This window comes from Anguilla rostrata, chromosome 3, assembly GCF_018555375.3.
Source record: "Anguilla rostrata isolate EN2019 chromosome 3, ASM1855537v3, whole genome shotgun sequence".
Lineage (NCBI taxonomy): Eukaryota > Metazoa > Chordata > Actinopteri > Anguilliformes > Anguillidae > Anguilla > Anguilla rostrata.
Genome location: NC_057935.1, coordinates 58664225 through 58677537, shown reverse-complemented (window position 1 = coordinate 58677537; position 13313 = coordinate 58664225). Strand labels below are relative to the sequence as shown.

General features: G+C 51.5%; 1 protein-coding gene across 4 annotated transcripts in view; it reads left to right on the top strand.

Moving 5' to 3' along the window:
- The first annotated feature begins 286 nt into the window (after nucleotides 1-286).
- The window catches only part of LOC135251354 (guanine nucleotide-binding protein subunit alpha-11), a 32656-nt gene continuing 19629 nt past the window's right edge, over nucleotides 287-13313 (top strand). For 2 of the 4 annotated variants that reach the window (XM_064328710.1, XM_064328709.1), the window contains exon 1: nucleotides 287-1398. In XM_064328710.1, the coding sequence (XP_064184780.1) occupies nucleotides 1263-1398 (136 nt within the window). In that variant the 5' untranslated portion in view covers nucleotides 287-1262. The remainder of the gene's footprint in view (nucleotides 1399-13313) is intronic. The other 2 variants (XM_064328711.1, XM_064328712.1) reach the window with 1 other exon arrangement.

The window sequence follows — 13313 nt, the reverse complement described above, 5'->3', positions numbered from 1 at the left end:
TTCTAATCACTGTCTTATCCATTGTCAGCAAACCCTAATCTATGCTATTCAGTTCTTCTCCCAAAGTCTGTCGCCACTGTAAAAATTGAATGACACGCCCCTGCAAGAGTTTGATCTAAATACTTTCTCGACCAAACTTGATTTATCTTAAGAATACGCCTCCACACCGACCACATGTCCCGCCTCTCCCGTTCCGATTTGCCGTGACCCGTCATGGCCGTGCCTTAATTTACTCCCTTTCCGTCGGTCACTTATGTTGCCTAGTATCGCCTACATCATGTTAGTGTGCACCATATACCCCTGTTTTCTGTTCAATATCTTACCGGGGGCTGACGGAGCAGGGATCATTAGTTAGCTGGAAAAAAGGAAAAAGGGGCGTAAAATCGTATGGAAAGATAAGACCCCCGTCCACTGTAAAGATTTTTTTTTGTAAATACAGAAAACTGAAATCATTGCCCCTAAAATGTTGACATTTTGGCAGCTAGCTAGCTATTAAATATTATATATTTAGCTAGCTAGCTATCTGCTAGCTAGCCACCTAACGTCGTGCGCTACTTATATCACCAACACTAGCTAGCTATCGTAGCTATTTTATTAAAGAGAGGGGCGTATTTTTTCCTCAATGTATTGTCATTTTCATCTTTTTAAGTGAGCGGCGGTGTTTTTCTTTTGCCAGCTAATGGGTACGCGTTTTACGGGGGCTCTTTGTTGCTAAGGCATTTCTGGGCTTGGTTCCGGGGGCGGCTTGCACAGAAACGGGCACGGATGTCGCGACAGCCCAGTTTGCTCCGTCGTCTGCTGGACCTGGACTCTTTTTGGTAAAGCGCACAAGACCGAGACTTACGGAGCATAAGGAGTGTCAGAGAAACTGTGAAAGAGAGGATATTGTTAGCCCAGGTTTTCCCTCCTGGCATATAAACGAATCGCCGAGGCAGCCAATTTGGGACTGAAGAAGGATAACAGGCATTGGGCCTCCCTCCGTCTACTCCGCCGCTGGAGCGCCACCCCTACCCTCTTCCTCCCCGGTCCTTGCGCGGGGGAAGTCGGATACCTCACGGTTAGAGGGAGCAACTTGAGAGCGAGGCCCCCCCCAAACCCCATCCCCCACTCCCTTCCAAACCTCTCACTTTTTCTAACCTCCCCCGATCTCCCCATATCCAAACCCGAGGGGTCGGGGAAACACCACGACGAACCGGAGACAGTTGTGGTGTTTTTTTTTGGACTAAAGCCCCGTTAAAATCGGGCGTTTGAAAACAGAGGTGATGACTTTAGAGTCCATGATGGCTTGTTGCCTGAGCGAAGAGGCGAAGGAGTCGAAAAGAATCAACGCCGAAATCGACAAGCAGCTACGCCGCGACAAGCGAGACGCGAGGAGGGAGTTGAAACTGCTTCTACTCGGTAAGGTGCCATTCACACGCAAAGTTAATGATGGATTTTAATGCGTAAAATATATGCTTTTTGGTGGCCGTGTAACGGTGGATCGGCGACACACATATCAATTAACCAGCTCGATATTCACAGTGTAGCCACTGCTAGCTTGCTTGGTTAGTGCGTCTAATTTGACCGCTTAGCTGGTAGAGAGGGCCACGGTTGATGTTTCGAGGTGGGTTTTAAAAATACAGCTAGCTACGTAGGTAAGGTGTTGACTAGTTGCTCGAGACCGGCCTGGGGGGTTTGTTTCAACGAAATGACCAACATGTCAGCAAGCAATCTTGTAAGAGGGAAATTGCACCGTACCTTGCAATGTTTGCCAACCAGCTAGGTTGCTAGCTACAGATCTAGACGTGTGTTGCATGAGAGGATGAATCAGAATGGAATTCAGTGGTGTTATGCTATGTGCATCGTTGCAGTTTTTTTTCCAGCCAACTAGCTTAAGTATTGTCGGTGATCGTTGTTTATTGTAGGGTTGTCGATGTCTTTGTCACCGTGGTTCGCTTGCAACATGTAGTTACACACGGCCCAGTAACTCACATGACATTCCCCTCTTTCTTTATTGAACCGATGGATACAGTGTAGTGATTGAAAAGCTCGGATCAGCGCGCAGCGTCAAACACGCACGCGGGAGAGGTGCCCCGATGCTCTCTAGCCGTCAGTGAACAGCGGCGTTTCCCGTGTTCCCAAGCTGATGACTGTGTTCGATTGAGGTGGTCGAATAACTTGCAGTCGAATATACTATGGGGTTGAAGTCGGTGTCGTTCGTTTGTTCGTTCGGCCAGACACGGTACTATAGTGTATTGTTTTTGTTGTTTTATTTTGCTGCGATCTTCTGCTGTTATGGAAAGTCGGGGCAAACTGGCATGAAGGGGTATGATTTTGACTGTTTTATCTGTTCCTGAGGCTTTCAACGGAACGCAACAACATTTTTGTGACACTTCAATTTCCAGAAAGTCTGTATTGTAGTTAAACAAAATATCAAGTCACCCAGCACTGAAATGATTTGAGGAAATTGAAAGCAACATTAAAAAAAATAAAAGAAATAATTCCAGTCCTAGGCTATGTGCCTTCAAGCAAATGGAGATGTGAATTTGGGCATCTGTGGCCTAGTTGGACTGACTCAAATCCTTGGCATATAAACATGCATCTCAGTGGTACTGCTGGTCAGGTCTTTGCATTTGAGGGCAGTGTTTCTTCGTTCAAAAATCTTTCTGGAAGACAATGCAGCTGTCGTCTTAGCCAGCTGATTCACATTATCGTTGTTCCTGTTAGGGTATGTCAGCCTCTTGATGAAGACTGCTGCATTTTGTGGATATTGTCCAATTTCACTTTAGCTGTTTAATGAGCACGTAAGTGCTGCCAAGTGGTGGTTGTGTCTAGGAAAGCTTTCTATTTTATGCATTTTGTTTCCAGGGAATCTTTTTTTGTGATTCAGCACTATGTTATGATGTGCCTTGTCTGTTTAGTTTAGTTTTTTTGGCTGTCCAGTGTGACCCCTGGTTGAGTGCGGTCAGTACCTCCACATGCACCGCGGTCAGTACCTCCACACACCCTGCGGTCAGTACCTTCACATGTACCGTGGTCAGTACATCCACACGCACCGTGGTCAGTACTTCCGCTTGCACTGCGGTCAGTACCTCCACATGCACCATGGTCAGTACATCCACATGCACCACGGTCAGTACCTCCACATGTACCGTGGTCAGTACCTCCACACGCACCGTGGTCAGTACTTCCGCTTGTACTGCGGTCCGTACCTCCACACACATACTTAAAACTCATGAATATACCTGGATGAAAACTGGTGAAATTAATTTGCCTATGGGGACATGGAGGAAATGACTCTTAAGATGTCCTGCCTGCTGACGCACTGGTAGGTGCAGGCAGTGGTTGTGGAAATGAAAGTGCCAGCTGCCATCTTGACGCATCCATACATTGAGAGTGCCAGTCAGTGATTGGTCTTGTACATATAACAGTAAATCATTGCCAAGTCCTTAGCCTTGAAGTGTGTGTGCCGAATATGAAAAGTCTACGAGCGTGTACAAGTCATCGATATCGCGCATCAAACGGTCCCTGTGTGAAATAATCTTGGCCTTTTTGAACCAAGCAGAAATCTCTATGTGACGGGTGGAAATCTCCGGGCATTTTGGATGCGAAAATACACCCAGGCTGGGTGCAGAGTTTATCTGTTTTTAGACAAATGGAAAGAGCATCATCAGTGATCCAAGATGAGTACACCTCCATTTTGATGGTTAGAGACGGGGGGGGGGGGGGGGTTGGATTACTGTGGTGGGTAAGCTGGAGCTAACTGGAACTGAACTCTGCTGGCGGGCTCGGAGAGCACAGAGCCAGCTTATACCTGCAGGAGGATGGTCTGGAAGCCAGGAGAGAGGGATTGGGAGAGAGAGAGAGAGAGAGAGTGGGAGAGAGAGAGAGAGAGAGAGAGAGAGGGTTAGAGTGAATGAGAGAGAGAGGGAGAGTGAGTTAGAACAGAGAGAGTGAAAGTGAGAGTGAGAGAGAGATTGAGAGGGTGAGTGTGAGAGAGAGACCTCTAGGGTGAGAGTAATTCTGAGTGGGTGTGTGAGAGTGAGAGGGTGAGTGCTGAGCATCAGTTGGGTCCCGGGACTGTCCCTCTGTGTGTGTGTGTGTTACGGGGCGTAAATACTTGCCTCTCATTGGCTGGTTCAAACTGGGCATTGCGGTTAGCGGACTGGGGCAAGGCAGCGGAAATGGGCAGTGCTCCGGTGAACGGAACTGTGGGTAATTTCTGGTTGACCGCTGACAGCCTGACCCTCGTCGTATTGGGGGTTTCTCTGTATGGTGTAGCTCTGCTGCCTGACTGCTGCTGCTCCCCGTGTGACTTGGGGAGTGGTGCGGGGGAGGGGGGGGTTTATGTTTGAGCTTTGGGTTCATTACCGCCGTGGGGTTGGGGGGGGTGGGGGGGGGAACGTGCGAGTGCTTATCCCTCTGCCGCGCGCGCTAAACCTGGATAAGCACGTTTTAGGCCAGATTAGCCCCAAATCCGTAATGGGCTTTATGGGCTTCTCGAAACGGGACGCCCCTGCCACCTCTGGAACACCTGTCTGCTGGGCCCGTGATTCCCTGATATCGAGACGTTCCCGTGGCAACTCTGGGGCTTCCCTGTAAATGATCAGTATGGAAAACATACGATAGATCACCTCTCGATGATCCACGTATCGATGATACCGCCGTAACTGTGTAGTTCCATGAATCGCGCACAATCGAAGTAACGTTGCGGTGCTGTCCCAGTTGCGAACTTGTAAGCGTGAGAACGAAGATTTCATAAGCATTCCTGTCTTTTTTTTTTGTTGATAATGCACTCCTCGGTAGCTCATTGGACCACAAAGGCTTTTGGCGTATTAAAGTTACGTTTGCCATTCGCCGTGAACGGCTGCGGTACCGAATGGTCTATTCAGCGACGCCTGAGCGGGGTTTGGAGGTTTTACTGATTCCAGACGCACGGCCATCGCGTGTGCTGGGACACGCGTTCCGCCGTTCGGCTGCTGACGGTGCCCAGCCCGTGCCCTCCCGCGGGCACGCTGGCACGCGGCGAAGCGAAGGTCTTTGCCCCGTGACTTTCGCTTTCGTTTCTGGCCGACGGTGCGTTTTTGAAAGGCGGCGGCCGGCTGGGAGGGCAGCGGACAGCGCCTGAGTGACTCAACTCTCTGTCCCACAGAGCTCGCGCTTCTCAGCTCAGTCAGTCAGTGAGGGTTTCATATTGCTTTTGTTTTGTTTGTTTGTTTTTTTTTACATGGGCCATGGATGCTTCTCATATAGCTGATATAGTTTGGGGTCTGTGAGGAGGGTAAATCAGGCTGGCTCTGTACGTCTTGGACATTTTCCTTTCAGTGTGTCTTTATAATTGGATCACACTTTGCACCTGTTTTTTTTTGTTTTTTTTTTGGATAGTAATTGGTGCAGAATGTATTGTTATTGGTGGAACATTGTGGGCTGCAGAGAGAAGCACACCGCTAAACCTCCAGGTGGTCCCATTATGACATCACAATCAAGCTGCATCTCCTTAGGTTCTGGACATCCCATTATGACATCACAAGCAAGATGCACCTCATGTGATTGTGGCTGTGACCTCCCGCTGTGACATCACATTGAAGGCGCATCTCTGCCGGAGGACAGAGGAAGTGCAGGAGACCTGGGCCCATGATGTCTGTGGAGGACTTGCAGGGGAGTTGAGGGAGGGCTGTTCAGTGTGCTGACGTGCCAGTGCTGCATGTGCTTTTGCAGTCTTACCCTGTGTGATGTCCCGATTTCTGTGAGCAGAGCCACTCCTTCCCCCCCCCAAGCGAAGTGGCTTCTCTCCCCGCGTAAAAGGAACTGCTGTTCCTTTCGGAAGGAGAAAATGGAGGAGGCTTCGTTCTCGCCGTGCGATGGGGGTCGGTCGGGGCAGCGCGGTTCGCGGACGGGCAGATTTTGGCAGGAAGGTGCGGATTCTGTGCCAGAGTCCTTCATGAGGCTTCCTGGTTGAGTGCACCCCTCTCCCCTGCGTTCCCCTACGCCCGTTTACGCCCCCCCCGCCCCCTTTTCGGACGGATGCGTTTTCCTGCCGTGCCTCGGACGCGTCCCCGTGTCCATATGTGGACATAGAGCGGGTCGGATCCCCGGGCCCTTCACCATTGACTCTACTTGGTCAAAACACAGCCTGGCTTATTGACTAAATCCCAATGAAGCCCCTGTCTGTGAAATTTTGGGTTGTTGGAGCACTGTTGGGGGGGGGGAGGGGGTACAGTACCTCGGCCCCCGGCCCCACTAAATCCGCTTTGAGTCCTGGGTCGTCGCCTGAATGAAGTTTGGGGGACACCTGGGGAGGGGTGCACCCCACGCCTCGTCCCACACATCAGTGGAACACTACGTGCCACACACACTATGATGGAACACTGATTGTCACATCATAACCCTTATAAAACTGACTGACATGTTGGTCACCAGTCGGCACCCTGAGCCGACCAGAGGAGGATGGGTTTCCCCCTTGAGCCTGGTTCCTTCCAGGGTTTCTTCCCATCTGCCACAGGGAGTTTTTCCTTGCCACTGTTGCCTTAGGCTTGCTCCTGTGGGGGTTTAGGCCAGGGTTGTCTGTAAAGCGTATTGTGAAAACTGCTGTAAAATACGCTATACAAATAAAATTTGATGATTTGATAAATTTGAGGATTGTTACACACACTGTAATGGAATGGGATTGTGGTTGCATGTTCTGTACAGGAAGTGATTATTGAAGTCAAATTGTTGCGGCTCACCCCGGGGGGGGGGGGCAGAGGTAATAAAATGGCAGCGGCACTGTCCGACCCCACGGCTGCCCCATCACAGATTTTCGTCCCCTCCCTGAAGAGGAGGGGGGATTGTAGTATAATGAATAAGGAACAGGTCTTGTAACCTAAAGGTCGCAGGTTCGATTCCCAGGTGGGACACTGCCGTCGTACCCTTGAGCAAGGTACTTAACCGGAATTGATTCAGTTCTTATATCCAGCTGTTTAAATGGATGCAATGTAAATGCTGTGTAAAAAGTTGTGTAAGTCGCTCTGGGTAAGAGCGTCTGCTAGATGGATGTAATGTAATAGAGGATAGCAGCGGTGGAAGGGGAGCATCAGTACACCACCTCAAGAGAAGAGAACTGCAGGAAAAACCTGACCGGACTGATGAAGCTTATCGGTTCTGTGCATCAGTCAAACGTTCAACACGCTGCAGAGTTCTGGAGGTTTTAGTTTTGTTGTGTGTGTGTTTCTGTGTGTGTGTGTGTATATGTTTGTTTGTGTACGTGTGCGTGTTTGTTTCTTTGTGTGTATGTGTGTACGTGTGTGTTTGTTTCTTTGTGCGTATGTCTGTGTTAGTATTTTTATTCCCTTTCGCTGGTTTCTTCGCATTCCTTGGCATGGATGGTGACTCACTCTCACTGATGTTGATCTCTCACTTTGAGCTGCTTTTATTTCTAAGCTTTTCCCCGCTTGCTGCTGTGTCGGGTAGTTTTGTTGCTGCTTTGTAGATTCTAGTCCTAAACGTAGGGTTGGGTTGGAGGGGCGTGGTCACGCTGGGCATTGTTTTTTTCGGAGTGATACCCGTGCGTGGATGCGTGTGTCTTCTGGGCTGTGTTCAGCTGACACGTTATGTCATCGGAGTCCTGCGTTTTCATTGGCTGTTCACGTCACAAACATTATTGTGCAGCTGTCAGAACTGGTGGACATGTCAAAATGGCTTTGGGTGTTGGTGTCAGTTTGCATCAGAGTGCGGTGTGTGGGGATTGCGAGTTTGAATCCCGCAGGTGAGCCTGCTGCTGTGTCCCTGATGGCATCCAGTGGTGGGAGTGGCTGACGTGTGTGTCTGTGTGATCACTCTGAGCCGTGGCAGTGGTGCGAAACGCAGAGTGATACACTGGCCATCTCTGTCGTGGCATCTTTAGATACACACACACACACACACACACACACACATATGCATGCACATACCCGCACACACACACACACACACACACACACCGTATGACCATCAGTGGGCTTGTGCTAATGATGATTTAGGGTCTTGGAGGTAGTCCTGTTTAGGCCGGTTCCTCTAATTCTGAACGTTGCATTTTGAAGTGAATTTGCCACATTTGAGTTCCTCTCATGTAAAAGCAGAGTACTGTTCACGGGGTGTTAAACTTCCCGATCTTTCGTGGTTCGTGTTGTTGGCTGGCCCGCCGCGGTTGCTAAGGGCCGGGGGGTTTCGTATCCGGAACGTCCCGTGTTTGGTTCCCGGGACGGGACGTGTGCCGTTGTGCCCCGGAGCGACGGGCCAAACCTGAATTTCTCCAAAAGTCAAACATCCGGCTGAGCCGTCCAGGGGCACGTCAGAAATGCAAACTATTCCGCCTTTCCCCGAGCGGGAGGCTGTCTGTGGAGCGTCTGTACCACAGAGCGTCTGTTCCACAGAGCGTCTGAACCACAGAGCGTCTGAACCACAGAGCGTCTGAACTGAACCACAGAGCTTCTGAACCACAGAGCGTCTGAACTGAACCACAGAGCTTCTGAACCACAGAGCGTCTGAACTGAACCACAGAGCATCTGAACTGAACCACAGAGCGTCTGAACTGAACCACAGAGCATCTGAACTGAACCACAGAGCGTCTGAACTGAACCACAGAGCGTCTGAACTGAACCACAGAGCTTCTGAACTGAACCACAGAGCTTCTGAACCACAGAGCGTCTGAACTGAACCACAGAGCTTCTGAACCACAGAGCATCTGAACTGAACCACAGAGCGTCTGAACCACAGAGCATCTGAACTGAACCACAGAGCGTCTGAACTGAACCACAGAGCGTCTGAACTGAACCACAGAGCTTCTGAACCACAGAGCTTCTGAACTGAACCACAGAGCTTCTGAACCACAGAGCGTCTGAACTGAACCATAGAGCGTCTGAACCACAGAGCGTCTGAACTGAACCACAGAGCTTCTGAACCACAGAGCGTCTGAACTGAACCACAGAGCGTCTGAACTGAACCACAGAGCTTCTGAACCACAGAGCGTCTGAACCACAGAGCGTCTGAACTGAACCATAGAGCGTCTGAATCACAGAGCGTCTGAACTGAACCACAGAGCGTCTGAACTGAACCATAGAGCGTCTGAACCACAGAGCATCTGAACTGAACCGCAGAGCGTCTGAACTGAACCACAGAGCGTCTGAACCACAGAGCACCTGAACCACAGAGCGTCTGAACCACAGAGCACCTGAACCACAGAGCGTCTGAACCGCAGAGCTTCTGAACTGAACCACAGAGCACCTGAACCACAGAGCGTCTGAACCACAGAGCTTCTGAACCACAGAGTACCTGAACCACAGAGCGTTCGAACCACAGAGTGTCTGAACTGAACCACAGAGCGTCTGTACCACAGAGCGTCTGAACCACAGAGCACCTGAACCACAGAGCACCTGAACCACAGAGCGTCTGAACCACAGAGCACCTGAACCACAGAGCGTCTGAACCACAGAGCACCTGAACCACAGAGCGTTCGAACCACAGAGTGTCTGAACTGAACCACAGAGCGTCTGTACCACAGAGCGTCTGACCGTTCCCTAGAGTATCCAGACTTTAGCGACCTGGAGCTTTTCTTTGTTGTTTCTTTTTTTTTTCTTCTTCTTCTTCTCTCCCCTGTGTTGGTTTTGAGAGGCGGGGCGGTTTCGAAACGGGGGGGGACGCACGGTAAGCTGACGTTGACAGACAGTGGGGTTTTTTTTGGTATGCTTCTGGGCTCTACACGCTGTCATATGACCAGGCTGTGCGTGTGGCCCTCTGTTTTCCTGGAGGGCTGTTTTGACGGGCGTGTCTTCACACCCACCGTCGCTGCCAAACACGCACCCACCACTAAACGCACCCACCGCTACTGCCAAACACGCACCCACCGCTACTGCCAAACACGCACCCACCGTCACTGCCAAACACGCACCCACCACTACTGCCAAACACGCACCCACCCCTACTGCCAAACACGCACCCACCACTAAACGCACCCACCGCTACTGCCAAACACGCACCCACCACTAAACGCACCCACCGCTACTACCAAACACGCACCCACCACCGCTGCCAAACACGCACCCACTGCTACTGCCAAAAACGCAGTGTCCTAGCCTGTCCCCTCTGTTCCCAACTGTGTCCTAATCTGTGCTGTCCTTTCCCACCCGTGTCCTGACCTGTGCTCTCCTTTCCCACCTGTGTTCTAACCTGTGCTCTCCTTTCCCACCTGTGTTCTAACCTGTGCTCTCCTTTCCCACCTGTGTTCTAACCTGTGCTCTCCTTTCCCACCAGTGTTCTTACCTGAGCTCTCCTTTCCCACCTGTGTTCTAACCTGTGCTCTCCTTTCCCGCCTGTGTTCTTACCTGAGCTTTTTTTCCCCGCTCACCTGTGTCCTAACCATAGACTGTAAAACGTTTAGCATTTAGCAGATGCTCTTATCCACTTATACAGCTGGATATATACTTAAGCAGTGCAGGTTAAATGCCTTGCTCAAGGGCACCACAGCAGTGTATCTACCTGGGAATCGAACCTGTGACCTTTAGGTTACAAGACCAGCACCTTCCCCATTATGCTGCACAGGCTGGCAGGACACAGGCAGGCAGGGCACAGTCTCCTGTCCCTGCCTGAGCTGCTGCAGGGCACAGCTTCTCTCACGCAGGTTCCGGAGGTTTCTGCTGGGGGGGGAGGGGGGGAGGGGTGGCCGTGCCGTGCCGCTCCCCGAGAGCTGGCCCACGCGCGGCCGACGCCCACTTGCCAATCGCCGCCCCCCCCCCCCCCCCGGAGGCCCTCGCCGCGGGCGATGACACACGCGCAGCCATGGCAACCGCCGAGCTCCGCCGGCTCGCGGCCGGGCCCCCGCGTGACCTTTGACCTCTCCTCCCCTCCTGCTTGCCTCACTGATAAGGGGAAGCAGATTGGCCCCGGTGCCTGCAGTGCGCAACGCTTGCAGTTACTTCCAAAACCAGCGCTCTGCCAGTGCTCCCTTTTTTTTTTTTTTTTTTTTTTAGGAGCGCTTGCTCCTGAAAACTGATGAGCGCTAACTGGGGGAAAAAATAATTTAGGAGCACGTCCACTAATTGGGGGTGCATTAGTGCGCTTTTTCGACTCTTTTAACGTTAGCGGAAAAAAGGCTAGCGTAGAGGCCCGCGTGTGCGGCGTGTCTCGATGGCCGCTCTGGTGGACGACGGAGCGGAGCGGAGCTGAACCCGTTGCCCGAGTTCATCGCCCTGGCTGAAACCCTGCAAAAGAGATGACACACGCGGATGAACTGAGATTAAGAGTTTTTAATTACGCGCCGGGCTTCGCGTGGAGCGTGACGTGTGCGGGCGGTGCTCAGAGCAGGTAGCGAAAGGGGAGAAGGAATGCCTGCTGGAGATGACTTTTCACGGTTAAAGACGACGTGCATCGGGAAAAAGACGAGCCCCTGTCTCTCAGAGACTGATTTAAATCGCTTGGAAAAACCTTCCTGATGCATTTCCCCCTCATTTTGTTCATAGGAAAAGGTGCTAATTGAAAACTGGGAAAGGCTCGCGTCAGTTCATTGCTGGAAGTTAAGGACAGATTGCGTCGGTTGAAGAAAGAAGCCTGCGTGTGTCTGTATTTGTGTGTGAGTGTGTGTGAGTGTGTGTGTGCGTGAGTGTGCGTGAGTGTGCGTGAGTGTGTGTGAGTGTGCGTGAGTCTCTTCTTCCTCTGCATTTGTTACCTGTGGTCACGGCCCCGCCCGTCCGAGCCAGCTGCGGTCCTCATGCTGTGGACTGGTTCTGGAACCTGAGAGAACGGAACCGGAGTGTTCTCGGTTCTGCCCGGGTTACCTGGCAACGCACCAGAGGAACGTCGGCGTTCTCGGTTCCGTCCGGTGACCTGGAAACGCTTAATGTGAAAAGTTTAATGCGTGTCAAGCGCCGGTCCTCCGCCCGTGGCGACGCAGGAAATGGCCGCAGCTCTGTTTCCTGGGGTTTGAATTGCGCACACCTGCAGGAGGCCCATATAAGGAGTTCCTCTGGAGGAGTTTACCTGTGTAAGGAGTTCTGCTGGAGAAGTGCTAGGGTCTATTTTTCACACTCGCACCTGCATGCTCACACACACTCACACACACACACAAAAACACCATCTCGCACACGCTCACTCTCACACACGCACGCACACACACACACACACACACACACACTCTCTCTCTCACACACACGCTCACTCTCACACACGCACGCACACACTAACACACACTCTCTCTCTCACACACGCTCACTCTCACACATGCACGCACACAATCACACACACTCTCTCTCTCACACACGCTCACTCTCACACATGCACGCACGCACACACACACACACACACACACACACACACACATGCACACACTCACACAGGAAACAGGATCTCTCCGGGCCCTTGCATGCTGTGTCTTATGTAACTGGGTTGCCTACTCACTGCTGAAGCCTCTAGCTGTGTGAAGTGTGCTAAAAGGAAGCTGCTTTGAAATGGTCTACAGAGGAGAGTAGAAGTTCTCTGTTCCGGTTTCAGCAGGGGCCGATGCAGCCCTGCTGTGTGCTGTATCACGCAGGTGGAGCTCTGCGGACTGCTTCGTTACATTTTATTTTTCACTCCGATGTAACCGCGTCCTGGTGCAGCAGTCTTTCAGTCTTGTGCTGCACCAGTGTGGTGGTGTATGAGTGTGGTTCTGTACCAGTGTGGTGCTGTACCAGTGTGGTGGTGTATGCGTGTGGTGCTGTACCAGTGTGGTGGTGTATGAGTGTGGTTCTGTACCAGTGTGGTGGTGTATGAGTGTGGTTCTGTACCAGTGTGGTGGTGTATGAGTGTGGTTCTGTACCAGTGTGGTGCTGTACCAGTGTGGTGGTGTATGAGTGTGTCTGTCATGGTGGTGTATGAGTGTGGTTCTGTACCAGTGTGGTGGTGTATGCGTGTGGTGCTGTACCAGTATGGAGGTGTATGAGTGTGGTTCTGTACCAGTGGGGTGGTGTATGAGTGTGGTGCTGTATCAGTCTTGTGCTGTACCAGTTGTCTCACCCATTGTGGTTGTGTTTAGTTGGTCTGTACCAGTGTGTGTGTATGTGTGGGTTCTTCAGGTGGTTGCGTGATGCGTGTGGTTCTGTACCAGTGTGGTGCTGTATCAGTCTTGTGCTGTACCAGTGTGGTGGTGTATGAGTGTGGTTCTGTACCAGTGTGGTGGTGTATGAGTGTGGTTCTGTACCAGTGTGGTGGTGTATGCGTGTGGTTCTGTACCAGTGTGGTGGTGTATGAGTGTGGTGCTGTATCAGTGTGGTGGTGTATGAGTGTGGTTCTGTACCAGTGTGGTGGTGTATGAGTGTGGTTCTGTACCAGTGTGGTGGTGTATGAGT